This window comes from Crocodylus porosus, unplaced genomic scaffold (genome assembly GCF_001723895.1).
Source record: "Crocodylus porosus isolate Cpor-Errol unplaced genomic scaffold, CroPor_comp1, whole genome shotgun sequence".
In the NCBI taxonomy this organism is placed as follows: domain Eukaryota; kingdom Metazoa; phylum Chordata; order Crocodylia; family Crocodylidae; genus Crocodylus; species Crocodylus porosus.
The window spans coordinates 35,068,633-35,091,708 of record NW_017728951.1 but is presented as its reverse complement, the minus strand read 5'-3'; the positions used below and the strand labels follow the sequence as shown (position 1 = coordinate 35,091,708).

Sequence of the window (23,076 nt, the reverse complement as noted above, 5' to 3'; positions counted from 1 at the left end):
TGTCTATACTTAGCCAATGGGACAAATACTGCAATACTGCCTTCCAAGTTTCCATCATTGCAGGGGTGATAATTGACTTACGAATGCTAAAGCAGTGAGCTACCAACCTTTAGTAGGCTAGGATAAACAGCTTCTAAGTGACAATAGCAACCTACTTCAGGACTGGGATGGTCTGTCTCAATATGTTCTCAGTTACATGCTCATGTGTTGAACCAAACCTCTCACACAGCTCCAGGAAGGTGGCCTTCTTTTAGCAGAAGCTCTGGACCCATGTTTAGTCATCACTGGCCTGGGATAACAATGTAATCCCATCCCTGTGTGCTTGTGGAACTGCTCCAGAAATACAGGTGAGCACAGAGGAAATATAAAGCTGTTAACACCTGCATTGGCTGCCTCTGCTCAGCTATGCCTACATGCAGAGTGAAGAATCTCTCCAGCTTCTCAGTCCAACAAGTCACTGCCAGAACACTCTGTACTTCATATCATGCTCTGTATGAACTTCCTGTTACTAAAGTGTGAGTTGCATTAATGCAAATATCGGGAAGTGGTCATTGTCCTGAGCTAGATCTATGCCTTGCCCACAGCTGAAATGGATACTGTGGACAGAAGTCTACTAATATTAGCTTGACCATAATGATCTCTCGTTTGCTAATCTTAATCTTTTTGTTCTGCTGAATAATTTATATCCTTGTTCATGCCTTTGTCAATTCAGATTTCTTGTATCTTTCTTCTGTCAATACTACTTAAACATGATCTTTGAGCCCTTACCTATATAGGTAATTAGATTATGATTTCAAGGGAACTAACTACTTGCATAACGGAGGGCTTCAAGCATAAGAATCTATTCCCTTTTTTACAGAATGGGGATGACAAATCAAGTGCCAAGCTTATGTCTTCTAAAATTCATAGCATCTTGTTGTGATTGTTGTGAAAAGCAGTTATCCAGTGCATGTAGAAATTCATTGGGCAGTGTTTTCCTGATGATTTGAAGTCAGTGGGAGGGGCTAATTTGTAAATGCTCTCATTCTTCATATTCTGGAGTTTGTTATGTGACTAAACACTAGTTAATAAATCACCACTTTGAAATAGCAGGGCACAATATCCACATTTTAAATGATCACATGCTTTACAAAAATATGAGGCCATTTGATAATTTTATGTTACCAGTGTTGAAGAGGTGGATTTGAAATGGTAAGGATTCTAGACCACAGTTCTGCAAACCTGTAAATAAATGTTGCTTTGGAGGGAAAGTCAGAAGGGGCTGTTTAGGCCTCACAATGATCTAGCCCTAGTAGCTGCTTTCAAGAACCTCAGTGTAAAAATTAAGGAGCCTCAATAGAAATTGGTAGGATTTTTTTGCTCCAAGATCTGTGGATAATACTTAAAAATCTGAACACTCAAAACATTGGAATTACAGTGAATTTCTCTTATTGGAATCACTTTGTCAAATGGTCATTTGGTAATTCTATTAACCAAATGATCCCATTAAAAGGAGACCCATTTTTTTTAAAGAACACATACTCACTCCTCCCCCACAACCCCCTACCTCTGCTCATGCCTTTCACTCCCCCCCTCAGCCCCTCCAGCCCTTCTGATACCTCTTGCCCACCCCGACAGTCCCTTGGCCCCACAGCCCTGCCAGAGGGGGGCTCCTAGGTGCCAGGGCTACAGGGCCAGGAACCTGGGCCTGCAGCCCCCTTCCCCTGGCAGGAGGCAGTGGCTACTGCAGTGGAGCGGAGCCTGGCTCCCCACCTGCTGCTGCCCGTTGTGGGCTTGGGGGTGGGCCAGCTCTCTGGTGCAGTGCACACTCCCAGAGGTGTGGGGCAGGGGATCTGTGCCCCCCAAATCTGTGCGTGCAATGGGGGTGGGCACAGACAGTGAGGGTAGAGCATGCCAAGCCAAAACTTGTTCATTTTACTCATTTTGAAGGCTTACAGTGCTTCCACACAGGGGCCCATAAAAGACAGAAAGTTCTCCCACAATACACTGCAAAGAATTCCTAGACCACTGAGATTTACTGCTGTGCTGAAAACCCTGGGTATACCCACAGGACTCGTAGTGCCTCACACATATCAGCATGGTCCCCAGGGTCGATGAGGCAAGTGTAGTGTGAATCGGCAGTGTGGATGGTCACAGCTGGGTTAGCCTAGACTAAGTCCAAGCAAAGTTCAGACCACAGGCCAGACTGGGCCTGCGGCCAACTCCATTTCCCAGCAGCCCCTGGCCATGCTGCCGAGGCCAGTTTTCATGGAGACCCCAGTAGCAGCAGCACAATGACAGCGCAAGGCCAGGGTTTCCATGAAGACCAGCCCCAGCAGTGCTGGCAGGGAGTGCAGTTGGGCAGGGAGCTGCTCCAGGGCTGGGATCTTGCGGTGATGTCAGCGTGGTCCAGGGCCAGGGCATATCTGCGATCCACTGCCCGCATGCCCTGGGCAGAGGTGTGCAGGCAGAGGAGTGTGTCTCTGCCCCAGCTCCAGCCACTGCACCACTGCAAGATCCCAGCCCAGGCCCCACAGCAGCTCTCTGCCCAACCATGTCCTGCCAGCGCTGCTGAGGGCTGGAAACCTATGCCCCATGCTGTCATAGTGCCACTGCTATTGGGGTCTCCATGGAAACTGTCCACAGCGACATGGGCAGGAGCTCCTGGGACATGGAATCCAGCCACCTGCCAGATCCACCATTTTGCCCACCCCTGGCCTAGACCCATGCCCAGGTACAAAGCCTTGGGTTAATGTTAGGTACTTTGGCAGGGAATCTCAGTTAAGAGAACAGAAGATGAATGTGCCATGAAGCGCTGACAGATGTGGAAGGAAAAAAAAAGGGCTTCAGCAGAAGAAGCAGCACATTAGTTGAACATATATCTGCAGTATCTGTATAGATCAGGTGCTTCAGTGGGGCTTTTTGGTGCTTTTATCTAATAACTGGTTAAATCAGCTATTAGACAAAATCACCAAAAAAATCCTGCTGAAGTGCCCAGTCTATACAGACATTGGGCCAGCCAGGTCCAACTAACATGATGCCTTTTCTGGGCATGCACTGGGCTAGGTGTGGGGGCGAGAAGAGTTTGAAGTAAAATGCCTTGCGGGGGGGGGGTTTACATCTGTAAGCAGCCATGGAAGGTGAACTCCCTCCAGGTCGGATTTAAAAATACATCTGCAAGGCAATGGAGATGAAGTTTGGTTAGTATCATGCACACTTGGTAGTACCACCAATGCTCAGTGCCATCCAGACATGGAAATGGACAAAGTCCTCACTTCCGGAGCGCCCTGTCTTGCCCCTTGCTGCCTGTGTTGTGCCAGTTCTTTAGAAAAAAAACCTCAAGGGCTGAAAGGTCAGCACCTTTAATAATTATGACCTAGCACACAATGGATCAGCTGTACAAATGACATCAGAGAATTCCAGCATGGGGTGAGAAATAAGATTTCTGGAACTTGGGATGCTATCTTTATGTCTATGAGTCTCAGCAGTTTCTATAGCCATAGGAGCAAAATGTCCTTGGTGTAAACCCACTGAAGACCATAGGACTGCCCCAGATGGAGGTGGGCTCCTTGGTCTACTGGGCACATTGTGAGAAAGAAACAGAGCATATCTTCATGGATATTTCTCCCTCTGCTATGCCTGATCCCTTTCAAGAGTGTAGAATTTAATGCAGTCTCCTGCCTCAGGGAAAGCACTTGTTACAGGATTTCTGTCTCTATGGTTAAAGCCGGATGACAATGGGGAAAGCACATTTGCACAGCCAATGATTCAGTATATTAAAAAGCCTTCCAGGTTCTGTTTCAAAACAAAGAGAACTTGATAAGCCTTTAGACCGCAGCAGCTGCTTACAGGGTGCTGCCTTCCTTCTCCGGGACACCTGCTGAGCCTCTGCCTCTTTAATATTACATTAAAACAATGGCTTTCTGCAGAATGAATTATGCATCTGCAGCACAGTGCTGGCATTCAAGGAGCAAGCTCTTGCGATAGTAGGACGGCTTGCATTCAGGGTGCTGTACAACTGTAGAGAAAAATCTCCGCTGGCTGTAGGATTCGTCTGAACCAAACTGAGGGTGCGGGGGTGGGGATGATTAAATCTATATACCAAAAAGCTAAGGAGTAGACAATCTACAAACATTTTAAGGTATTTGTGCTTACTGCAAACCCACACATTATGTACCATTTTAAGGCTTAGAGAGTATAGATTTGCACAAAATTCAAAAATCACAGTGTCTGAAAAATGTGAGAAATAAAGAAGCAGCCATAGAAAAAGTAGTATGCAATGCAGTACATACTTGTGTGCCACCTATGAACTCTTAAGCAAGCAGGCTGTGCTAGGGTTTAGTCCACTGTGAGTCTTCATGCAAAACAGAACTGTCTTGACACATTAAATCCACTGGATCATCTGACACATTAACACCACCTACTTCAAATAAACCTTGCATGTGTGCCTTTTAAGCATATTTAACTGCAATTGTTTTGTTTTTCTTAATCATTCTGGGGTTTTTTAAAAATAATTTAGGCTATAAGTAATGGCTCAAGTTACTACATTTTTATTTCTAAGTAGCTGATCAGGTGACTATATTTTCACATTTTAAATATATATTATCTATCCTTACTCTTGCTGTGTTTGCATAAAATATTGAAACAGACAACCAAGAACAAAAAATCTGCCAGCAGGACATCCATCAGCATGCAAACGGAAAATGCTACCAAGTTGCCACTAAAGTCAGCAGAACAAGCAAGCTGCCGCTGAATATTATGAAAACAAAGAAAATCACTTTATTCATAATGAACTGCACTGTGCAAATAGGAAAGGATGAACAGAAGAAGAAAAGATAAGATGTAGACCCTGTTTGTGCACATTTGGACAATATAACAATTACACAATGAAAGTCTGTCCAGAGGACAGCAGTTTCTTTAATATTTGTGCTTCAGCTACTTTAAATACCATTGCATTTGAGAACAGTGATATGTTGCTAGTTTGTCAGTAGTGTGGTGAAAGACACTTTATTAGTGAGAAAACTGGTGAACACTTCAAAGACGTTGCCATAAGGGAAAGTAAATTTGCCAGATTTGCATACACCAGCTTCCCTTGAGAAACTGATTACCTCGGGTAGCCATCTTGCAAAGCACTACCCTCAACAAGATCTGAAGCTACAATAATACAATGGTGTTTGCATCATTTGGAGCAAACATAAATGCCCAGGGAAATCCAGGGCCATACTCATGGTGCTGTGTATCATACAGTATCATAGACCTACAGCCGCAAGACAATCAAAGGTGGTTATGGTCAACTGTAGGGGCCACTGAAAAAGCACTCAGTGAGAGGATGTCAAGACCTAGAAATGAGGGCCTAAAGCTACGCTTACTGCAGGACTTGAATGGAATGCCTTTGAAAGCTGAATGGAAAACTGCAAGAAGTTGAGCAGGAAAAAATGCCAGAACAACTGCTGAAAACAAAGAACCAGTAAGTGCTGCTCTTTAATTTTATAATGCCAGCTCTGTGACAGACAATGTTATAATCCAGCAAGGGCATCAGAAGTTGTAGCAGTTTTTGCTTCCAATGAGGATGCTCTACCAGCTAACATGCATGTGGTGTTTATCCATGAAATCCTAATCCTGCAAAGGCTTCCCTTGCACTAAAACTACATTGTATTTAGATCCAAATCTTGATCCATTAATGTATCCATTCTTATTGCCTCTTGGCAAGTCTGGCTTTTGCGTTGGCTTAGAATACCAGGAAAACTGATTAAGAGTGCCAAATAAAGTTACTATGGTTCAGTTTGCATTTTACTGCATCACCAGAAGGCCTCAGTTCAGTTTATTGCATTCACCTGACAAACTGATGCATCAGTACTTTGTGGATGTGCACTGTAGGACAGAGACAAATAATTTGCCAGATATGAGAGAAAACCAAGCTGCACTTTGTGTTGACACTTACATGAAATAAGCAGATGTGCTGCACAGTAGAGCAGGAGGAGGAGATCTAAGAGCAGGAATTGATACTCTATCCTCAACATTTATTGGTAGGCTAAGGAATATGCAATAAAACTAAAAATAAGCTATGGCCATGGTGCAGAAATTCGGCAAATCAGATCTATTCATCACTTTTACTTACAATCCTAAACAGTGTAATATCACCGCTAGCCTCCAACTTTACCAAAAGGCTGAACACAGACAGTCCTGCTAGCCAGAGGGGTTCTTGCAAAATTAAAAAAAAAAGCGTCAGAATTATCACTGAATGAAAGTGCATAGTATTTGGTGAAGTTAAGTAATTCATATACATTATCCACTTTCAGAAAAGAGATTTTCCACATTGTTGCCTACTGGTGGGGCTTGAAGACCAACACAAAATTCCCAACATCAACAATGTTAAAAGGAAAAATTGCAACACAGTAGAAGAAAGAAGAGAAGTCGTGAGAACAAATTAAACAAGCTCAAACTGATCAACAGCGTGAAATATTTGATTGCGTTACAATCTAAATCACTTTCTAACCTTATACTTTCAGAAAGCTCGCAGCTGGCAAAGAAATTAGGTGTCAAGAGTAAATCAAGGAAGAATCTTATGTATAAGCAAACATTAACCAACAGTAAATGTTCTTAGTGAAAATTCACTAGCTCCACACTTATACTGTATGCTATTTCCAGTAATTGCTTTCACCTCCACTCTCTTCTGGTATCACTTTAAAGGAGGGAAATCCACTGAGCCTACAAGCAGCTGATAGACTATGTGACTAAAGCAAAGAAGCAAAATGGCAGGGCCACAAGCAGCCACTTTTATTGCATGTCTGCAGCCAGCTGTGTTGGCCTTTCAGAAATAGCAGAGAGAGCTTGTATATAACAAGTATTTTTATTCAAACATCATACAAACCCAGCAATGAGAAGATCATGCTGCCAAAATCAGTTCTGCTCTGCAATCTAGAGCCCCAACCTTCAAACTTGAAGACTGACCTTTGGCACCTGGAGCTACACCATACATCCTCACTTAGCAGGGACAGCAACACCACAGTTGTAATGAGGAGGATTTAACAGTCACCTCAACTTGTTTCTTATAACCCATTGGGTTTAAGCAACTGTGGATACAAGCATTACTTATTAATTATTACTATTATTTAGAAATAAGCATAGATTACAGCATCAGTGGCTTGTGCAGGCAGAAATCTTCCTATACACCCCGAAGTGCTGATAATCTGTTAAATTTTCATTCCAAATAAAGCCCGATGCTCAGGAGTAGTCATGCATCGATAACAGGTCTTCACAACAGAATCTTACTAAGTTTGGGACTCACAAATATGAGCGAAACTTTGTTTCCAACATGCCTACTCAAAAAATGCCAACCCAGTTCAAATTCCAGTTCAAATGTGTTAGAAAATAATTATTAACAGCCTGGTCATCGCAGCTAACCTAAAAATCAAGATTCGAATACAGAAACAATTTGCGTAAAAATTTAGAATACTGAATAAATCTGAGGAAATTATAAACTGCTTGTGCAGCATTAAAGACAGGAAATTTATGTTGCACATATGGAAAAAATTAGTCCTTTAGTTTTAAGTATTAGTATCTCCACTAAAGCTATGGGGAAAATGTGCCACAGGGAGATTAAATTACTTGCCCCAAGTTACAAAGTGACTCAGTAGGGAAGTACTTCAACAATAATAATGGATTGCACCTCACAATAGGAAAATCTTACCCTCACTTTGTAGATGAGGATCTGAGGCACAAACAGGTGAAGTAACTTGCCCATGAAATCAGTGGCAGAGCTTGGAATTAAAACCTTATTTTAATCAAACCTTCCTTGCAGGGTAGGAATAAAGCTCCACAACTTGCTTTAATTTGGCACTGCTGCACCGAGATAGAACTCTATTAACCTTTAGGTATCTGAATGGCAGTTTTCAAGCTGCGCAAGGGGTGTTTTTGCCATTCAGGTGCAGGTTGTGACATTGCTTCTCTCTACGCCCTCCATCTCTACACAGCACCTTGCTCCTGCTTCTGGGGAGCAGGCAGCTTGGACTACTCTACCTCTTGAGCTGAAATCATTGTTGTTCTCTTACCAGTACAGGCATGGTTCACTGAGCAGGGCAGCAGCGTGTTGCCAGCACTCCCACCCAACCACTGTGCTGCTTGGCAGTGCTGGGCTCGCTGGCACCTGAGTCATGGAGCCCTGTGGAGGCAGTGGCCTAAAGCCCACACAGCCTGTTGGCTGGATAATACCAGACACTGCTTATATGTTAGCAATGTGAATAGCAAAGCCTTGCGCTGGATCCACATGGCTTCCTAAACTGTTTACTTTATGATGAACATGTCTCCTAGGTGTCCGTGCCAATCCCTTGCATACTATTTGGACTGGAAGAGAGCTATGCACTGCTTCCTGCCCTTTCTGCTCTTTTGAACAGCAGACTGCAGGACCCCACAGCCAGTGTCCAGTCTCCATCCCAGCTTGCCCAGTACTAAGCTCCAATTGTGTCGCCAAATGCCAACCTGTACTTCAGGCCCCATTGATGGGTGCTTGGTTGTGCTGGAATGCACCTTGTGGACTTTGACACTGGTTTCTGGTGAGAGGAGTCAGACACCAACTTCAGAAACTGAACCTCCTGTGCACAGAACTGCAATACCTTAGGGAGCAACAAGACAAATTTAACCCAGCCCTGATGATCTGTTCTGATTTCTCTACGTCATCCACCAGAGGAAGGGGAAAGGTACCTCCCAGACCTCCCCAGAGACAGGACTAGCATTGGTATTACACTTCTACTTGGCCCCCATCCCATCTATGCACAACAGTGGGCCATGCTGCCGCTCAGAACTGTATTACACTGTAGGGAAGTTTTGGCCCCCTTCCTAAAAGATCACAATGGCTACTCCAAAACTCTCCCAGGCCCAGCCCTGGCCAACCACAGGCATAACTGGAAGCAGGGTTCCTCTCACAGTCTCACTTGCTCCCTTCATTGAACATACCCTCTCTCACATACACAAGGAAGGGAGTAACATATATATCCCCAGGAGTCAGGGGGAGAAGGCAGCAGTTATGGGGAATGAAACATGGCCAGGAGCCCCTGTATTTTAATTCTGACTTTGGCACTGACTCCCCTTTGTCTCCATCAGGATGGAGTTCTGCATTTCCCAGCCCCTGACCATGTGATGGTGCCCTGTGAGAGTCGTCATTTTTGTACAGGTTTCTATTGCCAACCATGGTTTTGAGTATCCATATACTATGTTGGCTACTATGGCATACAGTTTTGAGTAACCATGGTTTTTTGTGGCTGTGCATCAGCCTGCCACCTACCATTTTCCCCCTAAGCCTTTTGTCTTGCCAACCTGGCAGGAACCTAACCCCAGCGGCTGGCGAGGGAAACCTGTACTGTGGTAGAGTGACGGTACTTGACCATCACCAGAACTGCTCTTCCCGGCTAGCAGCCAGAGATGTTGTCAGTGGTAGCTGTTCCCTGTGTCTGCTGCACATAATATTTCCTCATAAACTTCATTTGCTGATCACACCAGCAACCCTCGTAAATGCGTGAGTAAATGCATTCCCTATTTTTAAAGTAACACTTGTCTTGCTTGTCTGCTAGAAACAGAAACTGCTCCTCAGTCACCCAGGTTTGAGGTCCTCTAAGTCTATGGCTGCGCTAGTACTGGGCATGCTTGGCAATAAAACGTACATTATTCATTTTTTGAATTAAGGAAGAAAAGGAGATGAAATTTCTTTTCCCCTCAGTATCAATAGACAGATAAAATCAATAGGAGCTTTTATGTTATCAATGATTTTCAGGATTTGGCTATCTTAGAAGCCAAGTACTTCAGCACTATTCAGGATTTGGACCACAAACACTGGACAGGATGCAGAGAGAGACAAACATATCTCACCCAAAAGAGCATGCAAACGCTGTTTAATTCATTAACACAGTGCAGGCAAAAAAAGGCACACCAAGTCTGTCACTGAGGTTGAAATGTGGAAGTGTTTCTGAAAGAGTGATGGGTTTTAGAGACAAACTGGGGAGAAGAAATTTTTGTTGCTCGTGGCCTTGATAGCTGGTGAAGGGAAATGTTTGGGTATATCTGTAAGAGGTCAATGGGACATGTCTGGTCAGGATTGCAGGGAATGGTCACTTATTACCCAATAGTAAAGAGATTTTAATGCCTGTTCGCTGAGTGCTTCTGTTAAAATTTTTAAAGTCCTGGGTTTTACAGATATCTGACACAGAGGGCTAAAATTATGTCATAGCCTGTGACCCAGGAAAGAATTTCACTAGACATGGCTGTGGGAGGGAGTTAAGCAGCAAAAACAGGCCATAGAGTGCTTGCTTTGTAATTCCCTTTTAAAGGGGACAGGTAGATGGGGATGGCAGGTTAGTACAAACAGGAACAAAGACATGATGCCAAGAATGGAGGAAAGACAAAGGACTGGATCCCAAGAAAAGCAAGGTAACCATGGCTCTCAAGACTCCATCCACAGAACTGAATTGGGAGATGGGGACCTTGCTCCTGCCCTTTGCTAGCTCCACAGTGGATTGACCTTTCCAGGTCAATCATGATATCTATCCCTCCACCACCTTTCTACTAATGAGGTTAGTCCCCTGGCCTCCCCCTCTCTGGACCTGACGGCCCAGTCCTTTCCTCCTCAGGCATTTCAAGTCCTGTCAGGCAGTACTCACCCAACTCTGCTCCTGCTGGCTTGTTATATGTGTTTCTGTCTAGAGACTTGGAAAACAGTGCGTAAGGATGGATCCAGTGGAGCTGGATGGACCCAACGGAGCCTGAGGCTACTCTCACTTGAACGCAACTGCACAAACATTCAGTGCCTTTCAACAATCACATTTGCTTACTGGAAAAAGCATCCTCTTTCTTCAGACTACAGTAAAACCCCTTTACACACAACATGCCTGCTGCAGGGGGATGTAGCAGGGATGTCTAATATAACTGGATGGAGATACTCAACACTCCTAGGAGCCCAGCTTCCCTTAAACAGTCTGGAGAGAAACTCAGCTAGTTCAGTCACTGTGGAGCAGGGATTTAGGCTCTCCTATTTGATTTTGGTACCTCCCCACCCAGTCTCCCCAGAAAGTGGAGCAGTTAGAAGCAGTGCAGAAAGGTAGAGAGTAAGAGCAAACTGAACTTCTTAAAAGGTCTGTTTTAAATGTAGTGTGTGTTGGATGGAGGCTGGGGATAGCCATCAGGGATGTGGCCCAGGTACCAGCAGGGTACTCGCACATTGAGGGAGTGAGGTTTGGCATGCTGCAAACTGAAGATACATGTATTGTTACTGACTCACTAAGGACAAGAGACCTGTCATCGTTAGCTAAGCTGACCTTTGCAGTACTGGAAAGCCCAAGTCATACGCAGCCCTCCATAGCTGGTACTGCAAGCGCAGTGCCCTTTTAAGGGTTCTTCCCAGTTCTTCACAGTTCCTCATAGCTGCACAAGGTTGGGCGCTAAGCCAAACCACAAACACTGCTCCCATGACGTTTGGGAAGGGCCCAATCTTTCCACAACTATAGGAACTTCATGGCCAAGGTGGCTGCTGAGGGCACTGGGGCACCTGCCTGCTCCCATTGCTCATTGAGGCTCAGCTTGCTTTTCTGCCCACTCAAGGGCACAGGAGGCAACAGCATTGGCCACATAACTAAGGGAGGAACTAAACCAAGGTGTCTGTCTGTCCCCAGCACAGGTTGGAGAGAGGGAGGAGAAAAACCCTGTGTCCTTTTGTGGACTTCTGCACATGTGCACATACATGCTCCCCTTAACACCTAGAGCAAGCACCTGGATCAAAACACTTATTACTTCTAGATAATAATTTAACTGTAATAATTCTCTTTTCCTCTCTTTCTCTCTAACAGATATACACTCTGTTATCACAAGTCTTAGAGCTTTCTGAATATGTATATGCACACACATGTACATGGACACACATGTATATAAGCTTTGATCTCCACAGAATTTAAAGTCATCAATACAAAATCAGACCAAGCAAATGGAAATGGGTTTCCTTAGCTCTCTATCTCATGTTGTGACTTCTCTAATTCTAACGGTGTGGTCTCTTATTCAGTACCACCCTGACTAGAAACACAGTAGCAGCTGGTGAAAAGGAGAATTTTCATTTGTTAAAAATCCTTTGTTCCACTTTAAATCACCTATTAAAACCTATGATTCTGCTTCTTAATTTTTCCTTGGAGCCCACATCCATTCAAGTAATGGATTGGGGAAGACAGCCTCAGGGTTGGTATGAGGATGTGCCTGCTATAACCACTTTGAGAGGTACATTAAACAGATCTTGTGGAACTGATGGTTGATCCCGCTAGGAGAAGTAATCATTCTCCTCAGTGCAGAATCTGTGTCCAGACTGAAGGCTAGGTAATTAATATTACAATACAGAAATAAGCAGTAGAACAAGGGAAATAATATATAGAACACAATTTTAATGGAATTCCTCATACAGAAGTGTAAAGCAATGCTAATTTTTATAATGCTAGAGGCAAAAGGCTCTCAAAGACAGCTATACGTCTATCTGAATGCAAGACAATTATGTTGCCAGGGAAGCACACACGGCTACTCTGAATGGAAACATCACAACCACCAAAAACCTATGTAAAATCGTGCATTCATCTCTCCCAGTGCAGGAAAGATGCAAGGAGGAAATGTTTTTTTTCAGCTTTGCATTGTTATCTGTTGTAGGTTATCAACTCAATTCAGACAAACATGCAAGTCCTTTTTGTTAAGGCAAATGAAAATGATAGAGTATTTTTCAGAAGCATACCTAACTCACATAAAAAATATCTGTTTGTTTGGTTTTTTGTTCTCCAATAAGAGATCAATATGTGTAGCAGAAAATGCATGCAGCCTTTAAAGTTAAGCGTTCTCCTGATTAGTCAGCTTGCTGAATGTAAAATACAGAATAATATACATTGGAATCGTAAATAAAAAATGCACAGATCATAATAAAAGCCTTTTTGCTAACCAAACTGAAGCACGAATAGACCCTTTCCTTTTGCATGTTAATACAGAATAAATCCTTTCCCATGACTGCAAGTTAGACAACACAACAAACTAAAAATATCATGACTTACCCTTTCGGAGACACTTGCTTTTCTTAAGATATTTGGCAGTGAAAAATGGCATAGCTGCAATATCAAGGTTTCAGTTAAAGCTAACCTTATATTACCAAGTGCTAAGAGCAATATGACTGGACCAAAGAGAGAAAGCAAATTATTACAGTGGATCTTTAAAATGCTCAATGATGAGCAAGGGGAATTCAGACTCGGATAAAGTATGTCAAGTTGCACGGCAGGATTGCAGCTATCTTTCTGCTCATTAGCACTGCTGTTCGTGTTATTTAAAGTGTGCTCCGGGGAAATGAGGACAATTTCCATGACAATATGTACAGTATCATATAAGGAGGAAGCATTTTTTCAGGCAGAACTTCTGCATTACTCAGCTGCCACAGCAACCAGAGATATGGGGGGGAGGGGGAGATGACATCAGGTTTGAGAAGTGTAAAAATTAAGCCTATTAACCACCTCTTGTCTACAGTGGAAAACATGCCACCATAAGTCTTCATGCCATGACACTGGGGTACCTAGGGCTCTTTGTTCCTGCATGGAGAGATTGCTAAGAAGGGATATCAAATGGTTACAGGACAGAGCTGAGAAACAGCCAGTTGAGGTTCAATTTCTGACTTCGCCAGTTTGTTCTGTGCGCTTTGTGTGCAGCTTCATGCCTCAGTTTCTTCATCTTTAAAACGGAAATAATACTGCTGCCCCAACTCATGGGTTTGCTGTGTTGTTTAGTTCATTTATCTTCATGAAGGCTTTGGGAATCTCTGGTGCTACTAGAGTACAAATCATTAACAATCAATCCAAGGGGTTTACTCTCCATCATGTCATTTGTTTCCATCCAAAATCTAACCCTCTAAATAAAAGGCCACGTACATGGGGGGTTTTTTGTCCTCTCTCAACCTAAGTCCTATATCTTAATCTAAAAGACTGAAGCTTTATTCTCACCATCCCCCATGGACACTCAAACCATCTCTTTCTAGAAAAAAGGGACAGTGCATGTTTCTCCCTCTCACAGCCTGCCCCATCCATCTACCTGGTACTCAGTAGACCAGATGGCCTCTCCCTGGGACACAACATCCTCCTCATAGCTTCAGTCACAGAGTAAATGTCAACTCCAAGGAGAGGCAAGGTGGCCATGGGATTGATTGTGATCTAGAGCAAGTCTTCTAACTTCTCTGGTCCTCAGTATCCTACCTATCAGAATGAGCAGGCTAACACTGACCTGTCTACAGGAAATACCACTTCCTGGTCTCCTTGCTGAAAAGTACTATATAAACGCTAAGGGTTTCCAAGGACAGAGATTCCACAACCACTCTAGGCAGCCTGTTTCAATGCTTAACCACCCTCATAGTCAGAAAGTTCTTCCTAATTTCCAAACTACATTTCCTCCACTGCAGTCTGTGACCATTGTTCCTAGTCCTGGCCCCCACAGCCACAGAGTCTATTTCCATCTCCTTTATAATCAACCTTCAGGTATTTGAAGATTGGTAATAAATCCCTCCTCAGTCTTCTTTTCTCCACACTAAATAATCCTAGTTCTTCCAACCTTTCCTTGAATGCAGAAGCACAGCAGGGCAGCTCCACCCCTGGGTCAGCCGTGACCCACTAGGCAGCACTAGCAGCCACTGTGCTGACAGCGGTGTGATCAGCCACCACTGGGGCAGTAGCTATTTTTGAGCCCCCCTACAGATGTAGCACCTGTGGCTGTTTCCCTGCTAACCCCGATCCCCAGCTATGCTGCTGCTTATATGCCATGTTTCTCAGGCTTCAGAACATGTTGTCATTCTCCTCTGGACTCTTTCTAAAATGTCCACATCCTTCTTGAAGTGTGGGGCCCAAAAGTGGACACAGCGCTCCAGGTGTGGTCTCACTATCTGGGAATAGAGTAGAAGGATCACTTCCCTTGCTTTGCAAGTGACACTCCTGTTAAGACAACCCAGTATGCTGCTGGCCTTTTTTGTAACAAAATCACACCGTTGGTTCATATTCAGCTTACACTCCTCTATAACCCTTCAGTCCTTTTCTGCAGTACTGCAGCCTAGTCGATCATTCCCACGTCTGTATGTATATGTAGTTATTCTGCCACAAGAGTAGGACTTTGCATTTGTCCTTGCTGAATTTCATCTGGTTGATTGCAGAACATTTTTTCAGTTTATTCAGGACATTCTGTATATTTGCTCTGCCCTCCAGAGTATCTGCAACTCTACCCAACTTGGTGTCATCTGCAAATTTGCTAACAGTACACTCAGTCCCATCATCCAAAACATTAATGAAAATATCAAACAGACCCCCAGGGACACCCACTTAATGTCTCTTCCCAACTAGACACCGAGCCTTTGATGACCAAACTATGCTGCATTTAGACCAAGCACCTGGAGGTGGAAGCATCTGGTACCTATTATCAACCTCAACAGCCAGAATCACCCTAAAGACCCTCCTGTCCAGAGTGGAAAGGCAAAAGATCTGTAGGAAGCCATTTTCAAACACAACACAAATTCCATATAACCCATATCTTTGGATACTCATTACAGAAGCAGACAGATCCCTTTGGATCTGTTTGGTCTTCTTATGTATTATATACCAAAATCAAGTTTCAGGATCTCAGGAAAAACCTTGTGGTGAGAAATTTGAATATATTCCTGTTGTTTCAGCATATTTTCCTGATGTTTCAGCAGGATCCTGAGTCTGGGGGAGCCTGAAGTGCTGAAGATGGATTTATTGTCCTTATACTTATAGTTTCATAGTTAGTAGGGTCGGAAGGGACCTGAGCAGATTATCAAGTCTGACCCCTGCCATGGCAGAAAAGAGTAGTGGGGTCAAATGACCCCAGCAAAGTGTTCATCTAGCCAGCAAGGTGTTCATCTAGCCAGCCTATAGGACAGACTATCCTGGAACACAGCATTTGTTTAGGCAGAATCCCACAACTAGGGGCAACCCACTGTCCCCCGCTTCCCAGATGAAAAATCCAGCCTTTCATTATTAGACACATCTCACAACACCCATTGTGTTAAGATCAGATCATATGCAACAATGGTAATGTCTCCCTTAGGACTAATGAAGATACTGAGATGTGTGCTGGACTGAGGTTGCCTATTAGTCTCAGTCTTCCTGTACCAGTTTTAAACTGGGAACTACGCTAGTTCCCTGCTTTGCTTCTTCATATGTACAGACTGACTCAATACCTTCAGCCACAATGGCTTTTATACAAGAATAACTGAAAGTAAAGTTTTTCTGAAAGACAGCACCATGCATACATCTGTCATAAGCTTTGAGAACAGGATGTCTGATGAACTTTGTACATAGACACTAGTTGCTTAGAAATTTAAAGGTATAGTACACCTCTCTCCCCAAAAGCACCAGTTTCATAGCTACATAAAACACAATACACACAATCCATTGGCAGCACTTCCAGGCTCTTTATCACTGAAATAAAGGAGCTCCCCACAAAGTGTTTTTAAAGTATTTTTATCTCACTGAATCATTGTGCTGTCATGCAGTACTACTATCTCAGCCGTACAGAGGAAAGACTGAGGATGAAGTTACATGTTCCACTTAGACTAGGCACATAAAATGTGAGGGTCTGCACATGTACGTTTGTTAACTCAAGCTAAGTGTCCTCTGAGTATCTCTAAGTTACACCGTTTCAGGCAAGGCTTAACCCTAGGCCATGCTCAGGGTTAGGGTCAGGGTTAGAGTTAGCTCATGTTAGGGTAACTTCAGTCTGCTCCATGGAGATGAAATGAGCAATTTGCAGTCCTCCAGCATCCCAGGGTGCATCATTCCCAGCACCCCCACCCCCTCCACCCCTGCAGGAATAACGCCCAGGTGTCCTAGGTCCTAGCTTCAGTGGCAAGTTAGAGCTGTGCGGGCAAGAAACAGTTCTAACCCTTATGCTAAGAACAAACAGTCAACAAGCCTGAGGCTGAATTGATTATGTCTTTTCAGGTTAGTCTAGGTTGTAAAGATTGAACCAACAAGCAAATGAACATTCACTTTTTTTCAGGAAATGCAGCCACATGCCTGGAGTGACTGAAGCCAGAAGCTAGGAGGAGCTAGAGCACAGCTTTCTGGCATGTAGCTGGCATGGACTTTTGCTTCCTTTTCCTACTGCCCCTGAGGTCTCTGGGATTTGCAGTCCACAATCACAGCAGCAGGACATTGCAGGGTTGCTCATCATCACTTCCTTGTCCTGCTTCCAGGTACCTCTGGAATTCGTAGTCCACAGTCACAGCCAGCACTAAGTAAACCAGCAGGGCAGCTCTGTGCTTGGGGGAAGGGAAGTTTAACCCCCCTCCCTGGCCCCAGGCCACAGCAGGGTTTGCTTGAGGGCAGGGCCAGTGCGCCAGCCAGTGAGCAAGCCCTCACTGCTCCGGCTAGGGAGCAGACGGGTGGGGCCAGCCCTGCTCTCTGGAGCAGATAGTGCAGCCCACCCCAGGGCTGTAAAATGCTGGGATGCTGGGGGACTCTGATTTAACCTGAACCAGGAAGGCATCTGGGACAGAAGTTTCATAAATTGGTTTGAACCAAATCAGTTAAGTCTGATACTACATTCAACCAGATTGATCTTAAACCAGTTTCAGCCATTTTGAAACTGGTTTATGTGTACTGAACTTCTATTCTTTAATAGGTTTAAACCGATTTCTGATCACTTAAATTGTTTTATGTGTAACTTCTGTCCCTAGCCTTCATGTGTGACTGCTCACAGCACATTCTAACATTAACACTCCTTAACATTCCACAGATTTAGTATGGTCTAAGTGTAACTTGGCACTGAAAGACGAAGTGATTTGCCAAGGATACACCAGGGGTCACTGGCAAGGGGGGTCCTGAACTCTGCATGATTCGCTTGCCTCTAGTCCAGTTCACTTGCAGATCCTCCCAGTGTTAGAAGAGGCACAGTGTAACAGGATCCTATAGAAAACTGAATATTCCTGTGCTCCATATTTGGATTAGTCCCTTGCTTAGCACCATCACTTTATGTGAGAAGCAGGGATCTTTGTGGGTAATATCTTAACACTACCATCACTCTATGCCAGGGGTGGGCAATTATTTGGGCCCGCAGGGAGTTTGGTGAGCTGTCGTGGACCAGGTTAACCTCCCACCACCTCCCCTGACCGACAGCTCACTGAAACCCATTATGTGGGATGGGATCGCAGGCAGGCAGGGAGCAGTGTTCAGGAGCAGGACAGGCGGGAGAGACAGGGATGGGGTCACCGAGTGGTGACAGTGCAGGGCAAGGGCTGGGTAGGGTGACCACACATCCCTAATTGGGTAGCACAGTCTCAGAATGGGAATCTCAAGTCCCAGCCCTGGGCTGCCTGGATTTCCAGTGTTGCGCAGGGAATTGGGTTTTCTGTTTTCTGTAGAAAAACACAGGAAACAGTGAGTTTACACTTGCAGGCTGACAGCGTTTGAGCCTGCAAGGGGCTGCTTGAGGCTGCCGAAAGTGGGACACAGGGGGCACCACCTTTCCATTTTTAAAAGGTAGTCACCCTAGGGCTGGGGCCAGGGCAGAGCCACGATCTGCTGGCCTTAAGTCCCTGCAATGGGTGCTGGTTTTGCAGCCAGGGTCATGCAGGGAGCAGATCATGGCTCTGCTCCGGCCCTGGCCCCACATTCTGGCCCCGACCCCAGACACAGTTCCCAGCCCTGTCCCCATCCCATCCCATCCACCTGGCCATGTGCCCATCGCCTGTAGCTCCCAGTTGGTCTCCATGGAGACCCCGGGATTGCAAGGTAGTAACAGTGTAGGGCTGCCGAGGCACAGCCCTGGTTCTGTGGGCAGGGACGTGCAGGGAGCAGACAGCAGTTCTGCCCTGGCCCCACACTGTCACCACCCCACAATCCCAGAGTCTCCCTGGATACAGGCTGGGAGCCACATAGGCAAGGTTTGCAGTCAGGGATGGGTCTGTAGCTGGGTGGCGAGCTGCATCCAGGGCCTGGACCAGGATCTTGGGGCAGTGACAATGGGCACAATCTGCTCCCCGCATGCCCCTGTTCATGGAAATGGATTCTGTCAAGGGGGCATGTGGACAGTGGATCACAGCTCTGGCCCAGGCCTGGGCCCAGGCCTGGCCCTATGTTGTCTTGCATGCCCATCTTGCTCCTGGATGTGGCTCCCCACCCACATGTGGCTCCATCCCAGCTGTCCAGGAGGGCGCCCTGCCTCCACAGATCCCACCTCTGGCAGTGGATGTGGGACAGATGGGCCAGCAGGAACAGCACCTCGAAAGAGCTGCCACCACCAGTGCTGCCAAGAAATGGGATCCAGCTGCTGTGCTGCTCCAGCCCCAATGTGCACCTGGGGGCAGCGAGACTAGCCACATGTACCACAGCCCAGGCTGCCCCTGCCCCCATGCCTGGACCAGGTGGGACTGAGGGACCTGCTGCAAGCCAGACAAAATCCCTCAGCAGGATGGTCAACAGGCTGTATTTTGCCCATCCCTGCTCTAAGCACATTCATTAATTAAGCCCCATCAGCCCTTCCTTGAGTCCACACTCCTTGTACCCCACTTCACAGAGGGAAAAACAACAACATGAAAGAGTGTCATTATTTGCCTCCAGTTACTCAGCAGGTTACTAGTTGAGCTATTAACCCCATATAGAAATCCTAATGTTAACAGCTAGCACTTACATAGCATTTGTTTTGCTAGATTTCAACATGTTTTAAAAAGGAAATCAGCTATATTAATCCTATTTTACAGATGGGGATATTGAGGCACAGGGAGGGCCAGTGACATTGCTCAGGATCATCTAGTAAGATAGCAGCAGAGCTAAAAAACACTAAGGTGCTCTACCCACTTGGCAGTATTGTGCCCTAGTCCCCATTGTCCATGAAGCAGTCACCACTCAAGAGTACTCTACAGCCTTAGAGGATGGAGAAGTGGGCATGGTTAGATATCAAGATTGTTGCTGTCTATTCTGGTCACATGTCAGAATGTCTCACTGAAAAAGAGCACTGGAGGTGTTTCTTGTGTCATTTCCGCCTCTGCAAAGTCAGTGTGAAACTCAAGGTCCCAGACAGAGGGAAACCCAGCCTGGTGCTTTTTCAGCTGAGCATGCTCTCTGCAGAGTCCATGTGAATCCCCTCTCTGCCTCATACCCCCTCCAATGCAACTTCAGGATGCAAAGGAGCTTCAAAGGAAAGGGGAGGAGCAAAGGCAAGAAGGAAAGACAAACTGCCCTCTGTCACCCAGCAACAAGGTGTCTATAGGCCAGCAGAGAGAGGGGGAAAACGAGTTATTTCTGAAGCCTGAAAAGCTGAACCCACAAATAGGAAGAGAGCCTTTTAAGCAGGATGACTGGTAAATGAACGATGTACTTGACAGGGTACAGGGATAATGGCACAATGCTGTGGGAAAGCTGCTGTGCTAAGCCAGCCCTGAGACAAGGATACAGACGATTGCTCTCACATCATCTGGCAGCCATACCTTACTGAATGGAACGAATATACAGGAGAGGCAGAGGGAATGCTCATTTGCACAGATTTCTCATTCCCCAAAATAATAATTAATAATTAATTAGCGTTTTATAGTTGCAACTAATTTTGTGGATTCCTTTCATCTTATTTGCCTCCAGTGTAATCTTGTCAATGTGCTCCCTGTATTAAGCATGATATTTAAAATGCAACTGTATTGATGGAACAAAGGAATGCTAGATTCCATTAAAAAACCTATGCACCCCTGCCGCTACAGAATACTTCAGCAAAGGCTCAATCTAAATACATCCATACTACATGCTTGCAAAAACCCACTTGTCTAGGACAAGTAAAAGAAACTGAAAGGCATGCAAAATTAGAGACAAAGACATACACAATATTATATATATTTTAGAATAAAACCTCATTAATTCAAAACACAAGGAACTAAAAAAATATCAACTTCGAAATAAGTGGCCTTGAAATAACTGTACCAATAGTAATCTGCATGTATGCAAATTACTATGGGCATGTACAGCTTTAGTTCATCCATGTGCAGACCTTATTAACTGATAAGAACAAAGTGAGAAGTTATCCCTGTTACTAATTAAGCAGATGTCATGGGATATAGCACAAAAAGTTTCCAATGTGGACCAGCTGCAATGATCTAGGGGCCCTTTTTCTGATTAGATCAATCTAAATGCAGAAATGTCTTTCCAAACTACAGCCCCCTGATCCTGCTAAGCCCCCACCCTGGAGACCTGCCATCTCCGGTCCCACAAAACTGCCCCCAATCGTGCATGTAGCTGGGACTGCTTGGCTTTTTGACTAAGATCAAGTGGTGTCTGACACCATGTGCTGTTCCGGCAATATCTGCATCGAACACATCATGGACCAGCGCCAGTATGCCAACCCCGCCAGACTGACCGCCACTAGACTGGACCCAGCCTGCCTGAACCCCCTCTGCACCTGATGGACTTTGAGAGCTATTCTCAACCACAGGCTACTCCACCCCACCCCACCCAGCAAGGACTCCCACAATAGGACTCCATGGACTGAGTGACTTCTTTGTTCAACTCGCCCCCTCCACCATTGCAGACCTATGTACAGGTTTGTTTTTAACTATCTTCTTTTCTCTCTCAGCATCATGACCCCCTCCATTTCCCTCCCTCACCCCACCTCCCACCCTTGGGCTTAGACAACTAACGTTGTATTTATGTAACCTATTGCATTCCCCTCCTCACCCCCATCCCTCTTATATTAGTCCCTCACTTAGGCACACTGTATTTCCCTTATGGCCTTGTCATTCTTGTTCTGTGATGCTTAATAAAGTTAAATCTGTTCAGGGGAGACACCATGACCAACAAGGTGGTTTTCCTAGGGGAAGACCACTTTCTCGGCAGGGGGCAGTACCCTGTCCGAGGTAATGCATAGATAGCCTCCCACTTTCACTTCCAGTGGGAAGATCTTGGCTATACTCTGACTTTATGGAAATGAGACATTCTTCCCTACTTTGCTCTTTCAGTCATATGATTGAGCTCCAGCAAATCTCAGGGGCATCCGAACCCCAAGCCTCTGGGCTTGGCCCTGTAGGTAGGATGCCTGCCAAAGGATTTGGAAGCATCTGAAGCCCCAGGTGGGGTGCAGGATGCTTGCCGGGAGCAAGGCCACATATGGTTCTTGAATAATTCACAGATTTGGAATTGATTTGGCTGGGAACACAAAAAATTTTCCTTAAAAAAATAGAAAAAGAAGTAGTTGGGGCTGCTGTCCCCACCTCCTGCCCCTGCAGAGTCTCCTGTACCCTAGCACAGCGTTTCCCAACCTTTTCTGTCCCATAACACACTTACACAGCCTTTTCCGTCCCACAGCACACCAGCTGAGCACAGAGCGGGGTGGGAGCAGTATTGGCGCGGGACCAGCCACGGTGCAGTGGCAGCATGGGCCGGCGATGACAGCACTGGTTGTAGCCACGCCCTGCTGGAGCCATGCCCCCTGATTCCGCGGCACACCTGGACATGCCCGATGGCACACCAGCATGCCACAGTGCACCGATTCAGAAATGCTGCCCTAGCACTTACTGTCCTGAACCCTGACTGCTCCATGTGCTCCTCCCCCCTTGGACACTCCCAGCTCCAGGGTTTCCTGTGGCTTGGAGGTCCCCAGGCCTGTGGTGCACTGCCTGCAGAGGCAGGTTCCTGTGGCCTGCTGGCCCAGCCATCTCTCACCCTTATACTGCATGGCAGGGGATATGCATCCCCAACCTCCCTCAGGCCATCACTAGCCTGGTTCTTATCGTATGATGCTCCCCGCTGAAACCACGCTGTGGTCCATATGTAGCCCAAAAAACAGCAGTTTGGTACAACTGGGGGTCAGCACAATTGAGAGCAGTTTGGAGTGATCAGGAATTGGCCTGGGAGTGCCTAAGGGGCAGGGGCATGCAGAACAGCCGGGCCTTGGGATAGCAAGTCTGCAGAAGCAGAAGGTTGGGGCAGCAGTCCCAGCTACATGCACAACTGGGGGCAGAATGAGGGTCAGCCGGGGATTGACAATAGTTTCAAAGTATCCAACAGCATCTGATGTCAAAGTAAAGAAGGTTTACTCTGTGTGTGTATATACATACATAGATGGCAC

The 23,076-nt window shown here is 45.6% G+C and overlaps 1 protein-coding gene across 6 annotated transcripts in view; it reads right to left on the bottom strand.

Moving 5' to 3' along the window:
* The window catches only part of ARHGAP22 (Rho GTPase activating protein 22), a 333,567-nt gene that overhangs the window by 96,155 nt on the left and 214,336 nt on the right, over positions 1–23,076 (bottom strand). Inside the window, exon 1 of one of the 6 annotated variants that reach the window (XM_019555602.1) lies at positions 13,038–13,275. The exons of the other annotated variants lie outside the window; for them this stretch is intronic. Coding sequence (XP_019411147.1) covers positions 13,038–13,089 — 52 coding nt within the window. The 5' untranslated portion in view covers positions 13,090–13,275. Of the gene's footprint in view, positions 1–13,037; positions 13,276–23,076 lie in introns of those variants that run through there. 6 annotated transcript variants of the gene reach the window in all.